Raw genomic sequence first — 17,970 nt, 5'->3', positions numbered from 1 at the left:
ACAGGAAGCAGTAACTGATTTAAAGAATAACTTGACAAAGTATTTTTTTGTTCATTATTAGTGAGTAAGCACTAGCTCAAGATTTACTTTGAAGATGGAAGATACAGGAGAAATCCCAGACAAATAGAAATTCTTTTATATGATGTGACTGTTCACTGACAATCAGTAAGAACGCAAAATTTGTCAAACGTTTAGTAATAGTGTGGTAATGTAATAATGTGGGTAATAATTTAGTAATAACGTGGGTAATGGCTGCTTGCAATGCTCATTACGATGCCTCATTACAAATGAGGCAGTTGAGAAAAGCAAAATTCTAAATAGATCTCAAGTCTTGACAATGGACAATACTTTTTGTTTTCCCAACCTACTGCCAATATATATATTAGCCTCACATTGTAAATCCCAGAGCAAATTCCTAATTAACCCTCAGCCTTGCCATTTAGAAATGCAGGACTGATCTGTAGGCAGAAACATTGGCTTTTTTTTCTGAAAAAATAGATACTCTGATATTGAGAAGTCCTGCTGGTCTGTGGCAAATACCAAGTCTAGACAACTGTTTCTCAGTGTATGCTCCATGGACCAGCATCAGACAGCACAAGGCAATCAGCAAAATGACTGGTGAACTATTTTTAAACCTTTATATGTACTCTCTGCAGTGAAGTTAGCAGCCTGGCCAAAGCAGGAAGGTAAGAGAATATAAAAGAGCACTCGAATTTCAACTATAACTTCTTCAGAAAAGAAAGAGGACCAATAAGAGAAAAAAGGCCAAAGATAACTGAATTTGCAAATGAAATAGTTTCCCTGAGGGAAAACAGGTTTTTTCTTTTTAATGTAGCAAAATGATTCTGGACATCACCCGCTTTGCGAAGACGTAATGGGCATGAATGACCTTCAGTTTGCAAGAGAGGTACAGCTGTTGAGGGTTTTTACTGTGAAAAGCCATATATCAGCGGAACAGAGGGTGCACTTTGTCTACTTTCCAATTGTTTTTACGAGTTTCTTGATATTTAGTGAAAAAACGATGCCTTATTACTGACTTATGTATTTAATTTTCTTGTAAGATGACACTTAGGTGAGCACCTTGTTGCTGGGGGTGCAGACCTTACCATAGCAATGTACCTCTTGCCAGGACTTGTGCTGACAGAGTACCACCAAGAGTGCATCACAATGGTTTCAAAGGTGTTGCGATTTTTCCCTTGCTACATGGAACTTCAAGAATGATTGCACTGTCTCCTGCAGTGAAAATGCCATCTCAGATGGAAGAGCTTCAGCTTTGTCAGGAGCCAAACATTTTTAGTGGTGCATTTAGCTGTTGATCTATACTTAGGTCTAGCCATACTGTGCAACAGAAGGTCCACAGTTCAGATTTAGTTCTCATTCCATATCATGGTCTTTTGGGTATTCTCATGTACCATCATGTCAAACTTCCCTTCCAGACAAAAACATCACTTTGTTGAGCAGGTAAAGTGTTTTATTAATAGCAGAAATTTTAAAAGTTCTATCAGCAGCTTCAGAAAGTTTATCATTTCCCTAAGAACTTCGCAGAAGCTGAGAAAGTTATACGGAGAATATTATTTTATATTTTTAGCTTTTGTAAGTAGAAAGATTTCCTAGAATCCTGTGAAAGGTATGTGATTCCAGAAACATGAAAGGAAGTCTCATGATGACTAAATGCATGAATGTGCCAAGTTGGATTTCTGGAGAAAAATGCATTGAACCTCCTTGGGTGTCTGCCAGTGACAAAGGGAGCTGGGTTGTGGCTCACAGATTTCATAAGACAGCAGACAGAGAAAATATGACTGAGAAATGTATCTGTGGAACAAAGGCTGTTAGAAGTGTAGCAGTGAAAGTAGCTGCAGGAAGCTTACTAACAATGATTTAATAACCTGGATATAATGCAGGACTACTGAGTAAACAGTTACTACAAAATGAATGGGGGAAAGCAAGCATCGTAAAGATTTCCTTGAAAACTTCCCTTTTCTCTATTCCTAGGTGGGATTTGTCTCACCTAGCTAGATACCTAGCAATGGAGATGTCACTCTCTGGGCTGGCTACATGACATCCTTCTTTTGCCTGTGATATATAAGCTTTACACTGTATCCCTCAAGGAAAATGCCAGAACCAAGAAACCAATCCAATTCTTCTGAGCCTCAATGCAGTTCACTGGTAATTTAAGGCAGATACCTTCTAAATATGGGATTAAATTATTTTATGCCATTGTCTTATTTTGACCTGCCATCTTCAAGTGAAATGATCCTTCTTTGGCTGAAAGAGTAGTCCAGAAAATCCAACAAGGCAAAACGCCAAAACTTAATTCCTGTCCACTTTTTGCTCTGGAAACCCTTCAGAGTGTAATTTTGATTGAGTTGGCCAATCTGAGCCTGCATGCAATGCCTCACCATGCTGCTGCAGGGAGCTGATATTGTGAGTAATGGTCTGAATCAAGCAAAAGGGTTAGGACTGATAAAATTATAGCAGAGGACATGCCCTCTTTTCCCAAAAGCTGCTCAAGTGGCAGCTCTGCACTGCTGTCACCACAGGGCCTTCCATCGTGTGGAAATCCTTCTTCCACTGATGCCTAAAGATTTTTAGCTATATATATATATATATATATATATATATATATATATATATATATACATGTGTTTGGAGATTTTTAGATTTTTAGTATACAGCTGTATAATTTTTCATGCTTCCTCACACTTCAGAGTAGTAGATTACCCTTTCTCACACATTTATGCCACCTTCTTGAAATTACGTTTAAACAAGTAGTCTTATTTTCAAGAAATGCATTTCTAACAAGAACATCCTGTTTTGCACCATCACACATAAAAAAATCCAAAAAAAACCACCAGAAGACATAAAAAATATAGGGCTGAGAACCCCTTTGGGAGACTCTCAGGGGCAGGTCCAAGGGTGGTTACCAGAGCAACTGGTCTTCACTTGCAAGATATATTAATTAATTAAACTTATAACGTTTGAGAAAATCTCATATTGGGCATGCACAAATGTATTTTGTACATCTCAAAGTTTTCATTAAAGAACTGCTTTTTATATTAGCACCTTTAATATTGTTTGGAAAGTTTTCTTTTGTTTGTAGAAACAACACAACACATAAAGAAGCAACAGCAGTTGACTTCTAATAATCAAATGGCATCACTTGCCTGAACTATATTGGAGGCAAAGATAAATACCTGTTATACTTAATGCTTTTGCAAACCATGGATCTATCTATTTATACTTTCATTTCTTCTAATTTCACTCTGGTGAGCTAGTTAGGTGGGGTTTTTTTGGTCTGTGAATTCCATAAATTGTGTCCTCTAAGAAAGAAACTAAGTAACTAATCCAAAGCATTGGAAAAATCACTCTGGCTTCAATAACTTGTATTTTTTCTTAAATTGCTTAAACTATGTAGATACCTTAAAGTATGCTTGCTTTGATGCATAACTAATTTCAGCATGAATAAATTATAGGAAATTTAATTTAGCTGTCATTAAAATTGCCATGGCCAACGGGTTTAGAAAGCTGGTAGTAGAGAACCATTTCATTTTGCAATGATTCCCGTAATTTTGCTGTCCATTTGTTCAAAACCCAAAAAAAGCTTTCACAGCTTCTGTCAAAGACTGCTGTTTAGTCTCAGCTGTTAGCCTTAATGAACTATGCCCAGATGTATTTTTCTGTAGTTAAAGCTATGTGTGCAATGATTAAGAAATAGAGAGAATTAATATGGAGCCCTCCTAAGGATGTGAAGTACAAAGATAAGTTAATACTGCTGCAGAGCTTCACAGTGATTAGGAATTTTCTTTTGCTTCTTCTTGTTTGATTTCTGTCAATAGGGCCAGACATTCTGTGATTTAGAGAACTGTTCCAGGAACAACACCATATTCAACATGAAAACATTTAGTGACAAAATCCTGAATCATAATCTTGTAACTGTCCACATTTATTTTCCATGTGATAAAGTTATTTAAAAAAATTAGCAAGTGTACATGACACTTACAGGAGCTTCTCTCATATTCAACAAAGAATGAGATGGAGGGAAGGTGCCCAGGCGCTTTTTGAAACCTTCTTCCACTGTCATTCCCCAGAACTGACTGTAGTTTTCAGCTTTCCATCTTCCTCAGAGTTGAAAAATAAAAAAACAAGGCCCAGGTTAGAGATATCACTCATATAAACCCATTGCTCATTTAAGAGTACAACTAGAAAAAGCATCCAGAAATAAATTTTTGAAATTACATTGTAAAAACTTGCATTCAATATGCATGAGAAGATATTTACTATGGGCTTTTCTACTGCAGATAAGAGCAGGATGGAGCAACACAGCAGTGTATGGATAGCTGTGACTTGGGGTCAACACCACATCAGCCTGCAGGACATGAGAGTGCAATACTTCAGGGCTGTACTGGCACATGAGATACTCAGTCAAAACATTACTTTTCTCTTGAAGTTATGCTCAAATCATGCTCCAGCTCTGATTCCTGCTGAGAACTTGCAGCCTTGTGCAGTGACTTACAGTGCACCTTCAAGCTCTGGTGCACCAGATGAGAAATACTGTTGAACCCAGCAAAAAGCCCAGCTGACACCTTCTGCACGAGTTTTATACCAATAGCCACTGTGAGAGAAAGGGCTCCCCATGGTATTCCAAGTATTCCCTTGCTACTCTCAGGTATACTCGACTCAGATTGTAGTGTTGACATGCAAACTTCATGCAGAACACAAAAAAAACACCCTTGCAGCCGTACACATTCAGATCACACTGAAATTTACTACTGGCTAAAGGCTGAGTGACAGGGGACTGAGCATTCTCTTTAAACATTCCTTTTTTGCTTTTTTATGAAGAACAAGGAGTGAGATTCATGCTACCCAAAGAAGCCACATTGCTTTAGGTCTCCCTGTGGTCAGTGAAAAGTGCAAGCACTGAGTCATATCTCACCTGTCACCCTGTGACAAATCTAATTGGTAACCACTGACAAGAGACAGGTTCAGGCTCCAGGGGCCTAACTTGGTTGTCTGTCCTAAGTCAGTTGGTTTAAATGTCTCCCATGAAGTACAAAACCTTTCAGCACTCATGACAGCTTGAAATCTGGACAGACTTCATTGGTGAATTTGGCATCCTAAGGAGGCTGCCCCTGTATCTCTGTAAACAGCCAGGAGGCTCCCAAGGCACAGATCCAGTACTGGGATCCCTAATCCTGTCCACTAGCCAGGAGAATGAGATTGAGCAAGAAAAACACAAAGCCCCCAAAGTTCTGATAACCTGATCCCCATTGTGCCCATCTTCTCCTCTTCCAGTGCTACCTAGAGTCCTGCTACATGGAACAGTGCTCTCAAGGGAGCAGAAAATAAATACTTTAAGTATCTATCCCAAGTAATAAATGAAATGAAGAATAGGGGAAGATGATGCAAATCATGTTTTGAGAGAAAATAAATTGTTCTAAATTTGGAGAATATTACCAGCATGAGTTGTTCCATATCTTTCCATTTAAAGCTTTATAATCTGCCAGTGATTTAGGAAAGTTTCACAAATGCACACTTACTGTCAAATTGCTGTAATGTATCTGGAGAAGGAAGGGGTGGAGAAGACTGCATACCTTGTAATTTGCACATACACAGAATGAGCAATACTGTGATGCATAACAAAACTTTAAAATAAACTGATTCTCACCCATAATCTCCAGAATTGATGTGCTGAATTAAGTCTTGGCGAACAAGGCATACGTCTGTTGAACATTTCCAGAGACTGTTGAAACATTTGCTGAAAGGACAAGAATATCGCTAAACAAAAAAAAGAATTGCCAAAGGAAAAACATGCACTCTAACAGCAGAAGGCAAATGGAGGGAGAAAAGGTGTGAACAATACAATTGTCACAGAGTGTTTATGAAAACATAGCATCATTTCTTTCTGCTTCGCTGGCTAATGATTTGGAACAAGGTGGGAAGGATTACAGTTTGTGAGAAAGGTCATATCTGAAAAATTTTGTGTCCATCTTTGTGAGACCAAAGCAGGGAATGTAATATTGATGTTGAATTCCTGAAAAAAATGTGATGCTTTGTGGAAGTTTTACTCTGAAAATTCAGAAAGGGTTTTGTAATGCCAGACATCGTGCTCCAAGGATCCTGGACTAAAGTCAGCACAGTGGGAGCTCCAGCCTTATTTGGTGTGGCTGGAGCTCTGGGATTCCAGTCCCTCCAGTGTAGGGCTGGTTTTTGGAGAGACTTCCAGGGCTAATAGCAAAGCTCTCCTGTCTGCACTGTCTGCTTCTCTCCCAAGGCAAAGAAAGGTGTACTCAAACAATTCACCCCTTTCCACATAAATGTGTGTGTGTGTATATATATATATATATACTATCCATATATCCTTTCTTTACAGGTTAATGTAAGTTCTCATTACTCATGGGGGAAAAAACCCCAAAACCAAAAAACAAACCCAAAAGCAACCAAACAAACAAGGAGGAAGAATTCTATAAATTTTAATGATATTTGTTTTATCTGCCCAGGTCTAGACTGAAACCATTTCAATTTAGGTTTGACTGACAAGGAATTAGTCCAGTCAGAAGGAGATTTTAATAGTCTAATATTCATATCTTGATTAGAAAGTCCAGTTTCCCTCTTGCTGTTCTTCTAAATTGACTGTAATCTACCTCTACAAAACCTTAATACTTAGCACTACTTTTGCAGCCATTTTGATTTGATCACATGTGTAATATGAATTTAAAGATGCTCTCTACCTTAATTCCTGTTTCATGACATATGCTAGATAAAGTTCAATTTGCTGTTCTCTGAAACATTACCAGGAATTGCAGTTGTCTTTAATTATTGTTCCTTCTCCGTAATATCGGCCATCTTTATAACAACCTGCCAACATAACATATAGATGTGTGAAAATAAAATAATTCTAAAATAATAAGTGAATTACTGAAAACTCTTGCTACTGTTTTATTAATTGGTCTTATGCAGTATGCTTGAATTATTTAGTTGAAAGTCAGCAATATGGTTCCAGTTTCTTCCAAGTAATGAAGGCAGTTTAATGTATTCTATTTTTTAGAAACTATATTATCATTCATAGTAAATAAATTCAGCATCAGATTCACAACACCCACTGAAGAATTATTGTCTTACATATAAATAAAAAAAAAATCTTCAAATAAAGTTATTTTCCTGTAGTAAAAAGAAAAGATTTCTAAAAAAAAAGTATCTTCTAATTGGCAATTAAAATTAAAAAAAAAATTTACAGGTATAGAATTAAAAAAAATTAAATTTAAATTTAAAAATTTAAATTATATTTAAAAACTAGTGAATACTCCAAGCCTATTGTAATAAATCCTTTTTCCTTGCCAGATTAATTCCTCTTTGAAAAACAGACAGATCAATTGCCCTTCTTGGCAAATTTATGTTTCATGCACCCTCCAAAACCCATTATGAAACATAAATTGAGCAATGAGTTCTCCAAAAAAATAAATCCCTCTAATTTTTTTTTTAATTTGATAGCACTTCACTGAGAAAAGATTTTGTGTGTATTTCAACAACTTCCACATAAATTGTTTCATCAATTCATTTGAATCAAATCTTCAGCGAATAATAATCCAGAATGCATACACAGGGTGTTGGATTGAGTCAACAGCAAACATTTGTACATTCATCACACAGATCTGTGTTCTCCAGCCTGTTCTGATAGGTGAGCCTATAGACACCATGTTTGTCCCTCCACTGAGAGGGCTTGGACTCCCTTTTCCTCCATTTTCAACAAACTTTAATGTAGTGTTGACTTGCAAATTTGCATGGCAGCATGCTTTTCCCCCCAGCACGAGTGGGAGGAAGGCCATGCCCCTCTCGTGGCCAGGGCTGGAGTTTGTGTGCCCACATACCCACACACATGCACACCTCAGCTGCCTGCTCCTCCTTCCTTGGCAGGACAGAATCGTGCACTCTGAGCCCAACATTATTTCATAGCAAAGTGCAGAAGTGAAGAAGAGGTGATGTATTAACTATAAATGCCTTTATTTCCCTGCTAATTCAGCAGGCTATGGGAAGTAGCACAGGTTAAATAGATCCCACCAAGGCAGTCTGAGGCCCAGAGTGTTTGCTCTAATCCAACTTCAGCTAAGAGCTGAGGTATTTTCCACAGAATACTCAAAGCAAATTACCAAAGTGCCACAGTTTGTCACAGTATGTCACAAAATCAGCATCAGACAGTAGCTAGAAGGAGGATCAAGTAAGTAATTTTAAAAATATCAAGAGAAGCAAGTACTGATGCAGCATTTGAGAGATGGAACAGACCCTCATTGGAGCTCTGCTGGCAGGGCTCACTGCCTGTGCACAAGATAAAATGCAAACCTGCACTTGTACAGAAGCAAGTTTATAATGATGTATGCTTAGGGAATTGAAGAGTAACACCATGCAGTTTCTTTAGCCTAGCCAAATTAATATTTTGTGGGCCAGGAGCACTTCCTGAGGCATCAGTGAGACAACAGAAATATCTAAGCTAAAAGACATGAGAATACAGTGGGGTTGTCTGGCTCTGAAAGTATTAGGTTGGAATATTAAAACATTAAGTGGAAAATTAATTAATTTGAAGATGCAGCTTGATGACTTTGTAAATGGGATTTTATGATGTGAAAATCATTAATGGAAAGGAGACAATTTGAGAAATGGAGACTTCCTTCACAGTCCATTATTCATATACCCTTAATGGTTCTTATTTCCTTTGTCTCCAGTATTGGTGTGAGTATTTCTCTCAGTGAAATATCATCAGGTTTACCCCCTTGTAGATCAGATCGTATCTGTCATCTGATCATAGCTGTCATAAAAGCAATCAGTAAACTCACTGGATGTCACTTTTACACCACCAACAGGTGAGACCCAGTGTATGGATTTTGTACCATCAGAATAACTGAAACGAAGAGATAAAATAAGTAAGTCCTGGGATAAAACTCAAAAAGTTCTTCTAACAACAAAATTGAAAATACTACTATAATAAAAAGACCCTGAACTTCTATTTGATATCTAAAGCAGGAATGTGCAGTTTCTTCTGAAACTACACATGAAAGCCATAGAAACAAACTGAAGGCTGGGTTTATAAAGGCAGAATCAAAGCAGTTCTACACATTTAAATCCATACTGACCCCCAGCATGGAGCACAACCATGAAAGAAGTCACAGTGTAGCTTGTTTCTGCTGTACACTGTCAGTGAATGTGGAGGCACCCAGAAAGAAACCACTGAGCAGTTTTATTGCTGTACTTTCCAGCCAATGTAAAACACTTCAGTTTATTGGTTTATTTAAAGAACTATGACTCAGGAGGCTCTGATAGCAAGACCTCTGGCAACCAAAAGATCAAAATTTTCCAGGTAAAAAATATTTTGGTATATGTGGTCTTCAAGTGCATAAATAATTCTTAGCCTAAGGCAGAAGCATACTCTCAGTTGCTAAAAGTCAGCTAACATACTTTTGTCGTTTCTAATTAGGCTTCCTAATTTGCTTAATCTTCAGGCATTTAGTCCTACTTAGTCCTACTTGTTTCTCCTTTTTTTTTCATTCCAATTCTTCAGATATTCCAGTTCTAGAAAGATTCTTTAGGAATGGTTTTGTTTGTTACTTTTTTTCCCCCTGCTTTATTTTGGCTTTATTGTTTGCCTTTTACTCTCTAAATTACATAATGAATATCCAAAAAAGAGATTTTAAAAAATTGTAGACTTTCTGTCACTTTAAAAAGCAGAGAACTAGGGTTTTTTTGTGAGATGACATATTCAAAAATAGTATATGATCATCTATAGGACAAATAAATAGATACTGTAAATATAATTACTACCCCTGGCAGTTATGTTAGGAGTTACAAAACAGCAAACACAAATGCAAAAAAATTGGATTAAGAAAGCAGTAAAAATATTACCCCTCACCTATTGCCTTATCTAAACCTTCTGTCACACTTCTGCCTTTTAGAGGTAGACTGGTGGCAGTGAACACATGGCAAACTGCTGCAGGTTTTGGAGTGATTCAATTCCATGAGACAGTTTGCCAAAGTAGACTCATCAGCTCTCAGCTCTGGCCAGAAATACAACTATATATTTATGTAGAGCTTGCAATAAACACCCCATGTCAAAAGTAATACACACCACTGCACAAAATAAAAATTAAAAAAAAAACAAAAAAAAACCAGAGCCCTAGAACATTATTTTAATGGTTAGGAACACTATGGAAAATCAAATTTGTTTTGAAGCATTTCTGTCACTCACGCTTATCAAATTTTGGCTGCACGCCAAAGAGCACAGCCTCCTGAAGAGCTTGTGTTCTGAGTGCTGAGAACTCAAGCAGCAAGGTTATTGCAAAGAGACAGTCAGTTTTAAAAAGTCACAGTAGTATTTTGTTGATTTTAGGCTTTTGAAACTTTGGTACATTCCCTACATCTTTGGCCAGATTTGGTGTACTGACAGCAAAAAGCTACATAGTCTTAAAATCCACAATACCAAATTTTCTTCACCAGCAGAGATTTGTCCTATCCACAAGCCAAAGAAGGACCAGCTGTTTGAAAAACCTTTTTTTTTTTCCTTTGCAATCTTTAGTACTAAAAATAATTAGAGTTGTCCTGGAGGGACTTCCACTTCAAACTAGCTAATAAGAAACTAAAATATGCCACAAACCCTTGTTCTAAACACATCCCATTCACCTACTCCTTGTTCTAAGCACATCCTTTCATTTAGTCCCACACCTGAGCTGTCTCCAGAAAAACAGTGTCCCACAGGAAAGCTGTGCTGCATCAAAAGCATTGCAGAACACCTCAGAGCACTATCACTCAGGATAACTCTCAGTTTTGTTGATTTGTTTGTACTGATGGATTCAAATATTTGGAGCTTGCTGTTCATCTCATGATCATTGAAATGTTTCAGTTTACACTAATTTTGACCCAATGAGGATATTCTCTGAGAAGTTTCAAATAAAGCAGAGGTTCTGTCCAAGAGAAATACAGTCAGATCAACATTAGTGTCCTAGAGACAAAGAAATAACAGCAAGTATATTTCTCACTCCAGTTTCATACTCAGTGTCTTTGTCCACTATGTCTTCAGTCACATTTTCAGAATGTATACACTCTAGGGATTAATCAGTAATTCTACTTCTATGTATATGTTCACTGCCATGCTCTAAAGCCAGCTGAGTGTTTTCTCTCTACTTACCCCATGCCGGAGGTGGCCAAGGCTCCTCTGACCTGGTGGGCTCCACAGGGTGGCTGCAGACGTCCCAGTAGTCAGCACAACAGTCTACAGGCCCAGGAGAGCCTGAGGTGCAGTACTGGTCACAGTAACATATGGCTGCTCTGGAGACAATGGTAAAGCTGCAGTCATCATCTCTTCCTGTGCAGCAGCCTCGAATCCTGCAGGACCTCCCCTGATACAGACTCCTTTTAATCCTGTTCCACTTAGCAGAACCACTGTCTGCTACAGAGTAAAGTCCTTGGGAGAAATTTCTTCTAGAATCAAGATGCCTTGCCATCAAAACTTCACTGGCAATGCAATATAAGACCAATATCTGAATTTTGTGCCACATTCCTGTTCCTCTAGAAGCCGTTTTTGAGGCTTGTTGTCCTTTACTTTCTCAGCAAATGTTCATTTACTCTAGATGTAGTACCTCCAGTTAGAAATCAGAAAGAAATCTGAACAGAAAGCTGCAGACTACAGTTTTCTAAGACTCTGCATGTGTTAATTATTAGTCAGATATGTTGTAAACTGATTTATTTGCCCAAGATAGAGAGGTACTGGAAACAGAGCCACAACTGTGTATTCATCATTATGAAACTTTGGTGTGAGAAAGTTTAAAATAAAGTTTCAACATACACAAAATATACATGGTCCAGTATTTTAGTCCTATACTTCAGACTTCTAAAATCAAAACAATGTGAGGAATAAGTACACGGTGTCAAAGGGAGTTCTCTTTCTTTTTGTGTACCTATAACCAGCATGTTCTACACATGATTAGAAAACCTTTAACATTTAGATGGTATATCATCTAAATTTTCCTTTCTGATAAGCAAGGTGACATCACTGCAGCAAACTTATCCTTCATTCCCCATTTCAATTTTATTTCTGGCGATCTAGCTTAACCTTATATGCTTCACTTTTTTCACTTTTACTATGGGCAAATTCAGAAAAAAAAAGCAGGTAATATTCAGTATAAACTATTATTCAAAGATATTCCTTTAAGGTTTGCATTTCTATAGTCAAAATTAACTTGGCAGTCATTCTAATTAACATAATACATACCTACTGATAAGCGCTCATTCCTATTTAAAAAGTAAATGGCTGTATTTATATATCAAAAAAAAAAAAAAGCAGATATCAAGGATAAGTCTAACAGCTTTTGCTACTTGATCTGTAATCTCCAAGTTTTTGAACAGAAGGTTTAAATAAATATACACAGTACTGTTGCCAAAAAAAGAATTCAGAAAAAAGTACCAAAGAACTTTGAAGTTCCTACACAGATAGCACATAAAGCTTAATTGAAATAAAAAGCCCATGCACAATTTCAAATTTGAACAAGACAATTTAAGTCTCCAAAGCTGAACAAACAGAGGTAAAAACCAGTCATCCTTCTGTCTCCATTTCTTAGTGAGAGGAACCTGGAGAAGCTGATGGTGGGCTGTTTTCTAGGGAATTAAGGGGATTTTTCCCTTTGTGACTTCAGCTGGGCTGCTCAGGAAGGCATAGCATCAAAGGGCAGCTACTTTTGAAAGCACCCCCAGTGTGGATGCATTGCCATGAATGGTAGAGACATTAAGAGGCAAAGTGTGTGTATGTTTATATATTTGGGCTTGTAATCCAAATATTGCAGTCTTCAATACAACTTCTTGCCAGCAGTGCTTTTATTGGACCTGCCTCCTACATTGTCCTTGTCACAACTAAGGAGCTGCAGATGGGGGGAAATTACATCTGACCACACAATTTTTATTTTTCTCTCTTGCAGAAAATTTTCTGTGTGAAAGGTAACAGAAGAGCCAAGGTAAGCAACAGGCAGTCACTGTCCATCACACTAATAGTGCATAAATCTTAACCTTCAAATTTGCTCTGCATTTTTTTTTATTGTTTTGTTCATAATTGAAAATCTGGACAACCTTATTTCTGTCACTGACTGCAATGATGCAATACAATGAGAAAGGATATGGCCATGGAAACAGTGAAGCACTCTCTGGAAATTATAATTCATTTCTTTTCCTTACATCTGAGCAGCTCTGTCAGCTCCAAGAGAATGACCTCTGATTTGCACTGACATTAGCAAAATTCAAATCTCCTTTGTATTTCAAATCTTCAGAAATACTTTTATCTAGTTATCTCCTTGCTCTGAAAGCATAAGAAAGAATATGTGGTAAATGTCTGTCAGTCAGATTAAGTGATTATATATTTTTAACTTTAAAGACCGGCTGATGATAAACCAGAGGTAAGGAATTTGCTTGGAAATCATTTCAGCTCATTTACACAGAAGTTAGATTTCTTTTAAAGGAACACAAAAATCAGCTTGTGTTCTAAGCACCTTTGTTTTGCAACAAAGTTGATATAACCCATTTTTCCCACCTGATGGCTTCTGTTCAAACCTTTAAAAACCCCATGAAACTATTCCTTTGTGTTTCAGCAAACAGAATTTTTTTTGTATTTTCCTCTGTAAGTCAAGCAGCTCCGTCTTCACTGTGTGAAAGCACGCACTGAATTATCTGTAACAATTCAGAAACAGCTTGACGTGATCCTTTTTCTCTCTTGAAGATTAGCCTGTTCCAAGTACAACAGATATCCTAAGATTCTGAATTAGGGTCCTAGTACTAGTTCTAGGTGGCACAGTTAAGTGCAAAAAAGTCTAGTTCTTTATTCAGCATTTCTTGATGTTTATGCTCAAGCTTCAGGAAACACCACACATTTGGTAGAAATTCAAATACTAATACCACTGAATGATTGATGGAGTTAAAACAAAAAACAACAACAACAACAAAAAAAAAGATGCTAAAATGTCCAAGAATCTCTTCAAAGCTGGACCAGGGTTATTTCATAGCCTTTCTTTCAAAAGCTGTCCTATTTTGTCTGAGCCTACTGGGCATCATAAAAATCTCATCACCTTCATAGAAGGGTAGGATAGCAGTGGCTGGGAAGACTCTTGGTGCTGAAGGTGACTCCCAGGGTGGACAGCAGAGCCGACCCCATCAGACAGCCATGACACCTTCCCTTCTCCTGGCTGCCACAAGCAGACTGGAATCAAGTGCAGGGGAAATTGCAGAACTATGACTTTATGCCAGGAAAATGAAGGGACACTTGGCTAGTTAAGGAAGAAATCACAATGCCAAACCCCAAGTCAGTCATTTGCCAGGAGGCACAACTCAATGCATCAGAGAATCCATGTAATTGCTTATCTCCAGTTTAAACTCTGCAACAATCTCGTCCATCCCTTTCATTGAATTCAAAAAGAAATTTAACTGGTGACTCCTGGCACAGAATATATCACTGATTTCTAATGGCCACAATACTTTATGTTTTCTCCTCTTTTTTAGTAATGGTTGAAATGCGGTGAAAGTTTTCAAGACAAAACTACTTCAACAAAAGCATTATCCCACAATGTATTCTCTCTACCTTGTACTAATGGCAGAATAGGATTCATCCTCCCAAATTGTGAATGACTAGCTCCTAGATGTGTTTATGCAGAGACAAGCTGTGTGTTAAAGTGATTTTCTCACTGTCATTTCAGTTTTTGTATGTTTGGAGCAGGCATAGGAATGGGGGTGCCTTCATCCTGTTTGGCAAGAGTGTGGCAGCTCACTGCTGTGGGTTGTTAGTAAGAAGTGCCACTTTTAATTCAAAATTTCAGAGCTGCCTATCTCAAGTCTTATGATGATAATCCAAGTTACATGTAAATCAGAATAATGGCACTTATGTGACAAATTTCATCAGATGTCTGAATCTTGTCACAGTGGGACTTGTTATTCACAGTCTCTGATACCAGTTCTCCCAGTTCATCAGATATCTGAATCAACAAATTTAGGGCTGGAGGTAGAGGGAGAGCAACTGACCCAAATTGTGCATGCCAAAGAAGTCCTATTCATCATACTCAGAGATGTGCACACACGAATGCCCAAGAGTTCAGAGTCAACCACCAGAGGCAGAAGGAATTACTTCCTAAGTGTTACATATATGCATTACATAGTTTAATATTATTATCATTATTATTATCATTATTATTATCATTATTATTACCATTATTATTATCATTATTATTATCATTATTATTATGTGGTTGCTATGACCTCACAGCTTTTTTGCTCTACCCACCACAGTAATTGGCCATGCTTATTTCCCATGCCAGCTGCATCACTTGGTCAGCCTCGAGGAAGCAGGTGCCATCTCATTCTTCTTGTCAGCCAAGCTCTTGCACTGTGTCAAGGTCAGCCCACTGTGGGCTCAGTCCAGTGAAGCCTGTGAAGAGTGGGGGCCCCTGTGCATGAACCAGCACTGTGTCCACGTGGTCATACAATTGCAGGTGCTCTCCTAAACGGTGTTTCTGTAGGACTTACAGAACAGCAGGTAGCAGCAGTCATTGTGGCTCATACCTGAAGAGGAACCTCTCAAGAAACACAATCACGTGCAGAAATTTTGGCAGTGAACCCAACATAGGATGGACCACATGACACCTTCATTTTGCCATCAGTGTGAACACATTAACCTGTGCATGGCTGCATTTAGCTTCAGAGAGGTGATATTTACTGTGAGCTTGTCAATTCCAAACCTCATCAGCCAGTCAGAGATGGAGACAAGGTTTATACTGTGTTTCATTGAAAGTTTGAGCTCTCAGAAAGGGTTGTGCTGGTGTTTCATGGGAGTTATGCACATATTGGTGTTCATCTCAATTGTGTGCTCCTATCTAATCCCACCAGTTAATCTTAGAATCATAGGATCATTAATTTTGGAAAAGTCGTTTAAGATCACCAAGTCTATCACTGTGTTCTCCACTAAACCATGTCCCCAAATGATACATCCACACATCTATTGAACAGCACCTGGCATGGTGAATCCACCACTAACCTCAGCAGCCTATTTCAATGCTTGACCACCCTTTGAGTGAAAAAATGTTTTCTAATATCCAATCTAAACCTTCTCTGGTACAAAATGAGGCCATTCCTATCCTATCACTTTCTACTTGGAAGAAGAGACTGATTGCCTGCCTGGCTACAACCTCCTTTCAGGTATTTAGCTCCCTCAGATGCTTCTAGTAAATATGTATCTTAATCCTTTTAACAGGCTGGTCCTCAGTGTTGCCTATTTGCAACTCTGATTCTCTGTTTTCAAGGATTTTTTTAATAACTTAAGGTACAGATTTTTTTTTTCCTTTTCTATCCCTGAATTGCTACCCTTACCATCCTAACAAAATCTGTCTCTCTGTGCTTTTTTCTCCTTTTGCATAGCTTTAGCCTGTGAACTCCCTGAGATTTAAGCAATTTCCTCATTAAAACTGAGTCAAGACCACAGATGTGTGCCATACCAACCAGGCTTTGGATGCCAGCCATTTGAACCCTGAGGCCAAGGGCCATCCTGATGCAGCATCCAGATCTTCTCAAGTATTTCACTTCCCAAATACACCTATTGTACTGGACACATTTCCCTTCTGACCACTTGGGCTGACTTTCATAAGTCACTTTCTTGATAGCTTGAGTTGTAGCACATAGCAACAAAAGAATCACAAGTATGCACAGAGGGGTGAACATGGCATATCAGACTGCAAGAGAAGTTGAGGCCAAAAGGGGATCACAAGCCCTCACAAAAGATATGCAGCCATTGTGATCCTGATGGGAATGTGTACTTTACCAGAAAATCATTACTAAAATCAGGGTAAAGGCATCAGAACCTGGACTAAATATATTACACTATTGAATAAGCAGCATCCATTAATTTTCTAGTATTACAAAAAAAGCAATTACTTTCATGATGTTTTGCCCTTAATAATCCTTTATGAAAGATTTTTTTTACTCTTAATACTTTTTCCATTGGTTTCCCAGGATAAAATTTCTAGACAGTAATTGCCAATATTCATTCATAGATGGAAGCTGTTTGAACAGAGAGGGAAACTGTTTCTTAAAGTATGCACAGATGAAAAAAATCACTAACCCAGAGGTGAACAAAATTATTTCTCCTTTGTCCTTCCTCTAATACCAGTAGTTCTTTCTCTTGCTTGTGTTCCTTTCACCTGTGGGCTTCAGTCTATCTCATGGGTTAATTTAAACATAAACTTAAGCCATATGAATAATTGTCTCAGCTAGACATGCTAGAATGGATTTGGGCTCTACAAAAATGAAATTCAAGAGGAAAAGAAATCTGGGGTTGGAACAAATTCAGAACAAAGCAAATGTCCAGAAAAAAAATGGACAGGAAAGCAGACTAAGGCTTTTGAGAATCACGCAGATCATATGGCTTTAAATATGAATTTTGCCCATTTCAATGCTTTACTGAAACCAAGAAATACTATTACATCCTTGGTGGGTAGACCTATTACAGCTTCTACAGTATTTCTAACACATTTTTAGTTATAGATGATTTTATATGTATGAATTTTTACCTTTTTCTAAAAATTTTTCTATAATTTCTTTTTCTAGTTGTATGTGTTGATTTCTGTCCCCACAAACTCTATCTTGAACTCACTGAAATGTTTTTTCATTTTTTTTACACCACCTGCTTGATAGGTATGCCATTCACAAGATCTGTGCTGTTAACTTCTGATACTTTTCCATCGAGAACACCAATGGAAAAAACAGAAAAAAATGGAAATGGAGAAAAAAACACCACCCTTAAATGTTTAGCAGTCTTTTCACAGTATTCTTAAAAATTTGTATATTACCTATAGAGAGAAAGACTTACTGATTTTTGACCTTATCTTCTGTTTTCACAGTTACAGAGTCTAACAGCTTAAAAGCAGGTTGGATTGAAGTTACACCAGGTCCAATAGGGCAAAAGGCTGA

The 17,970-nt window shown here is 37.7% G+C and overlaps 1 protein-coding gene across 2 annotated transcripts in view; it reads right to left on the bottom strand.

Annotated features, from left to right (window-relative positions):
- The window catches only part of TINAG (tubulointerstitial nephritis antigen), a 37,708-nt gene extending 26,039 nt beyond the window's left edge, over positions 1-11,669 (bottom strand). The window contains exons 1-4 of one of the 2 annotated variants that reach the window (XM_023922478.2): positions 11,168-11,669; positions 6,792-6,855; positions 5,666-5,740; positions 4,001-4,115 (exon numbers count right to left, since the gene is read on the bottom strand). In XM_023922478.2, the coding sequence (XP_023778246.2) occupies positions 4,001-4,115; positions 5,666-5,740; positions 6,792-6,855; positions 11,168-11,537 (624 nt within the window). In that variant the 5' untranslated portion in view covers positions 11,538-11,669. Of the gene's footprint in view, positions 1-4,000; positions 4,116-5,665; positions 5,756-6,791; positions 6,856-11,167 lie in introns of both variants that reach the window. The other variant, XM_023922476.2, reaches the window with a different exon arrangement.
- Between the last annotated feature and the right edge of the window lie 6,301 nt (positions 11,670-17,970).

This window comes from Cyanistes caeruleus, chromosome 2, assembly GCF_971803275.1.
Source record: "Cyanistes caeruleus chromosome 2, bCyaCae1.hap1.1, whole genome shotgun sequence".
NCBI classification, from domain to species: domain Eukaryota; kingdom Metazoa; phylum Chordata; class Aves; order Passeriformes; family Paridae; genus Cyanistes; species Cyanistes caeruleus.
This window is presented reverse-complemented; position numbering and strand designations above follow the sequence as displayed.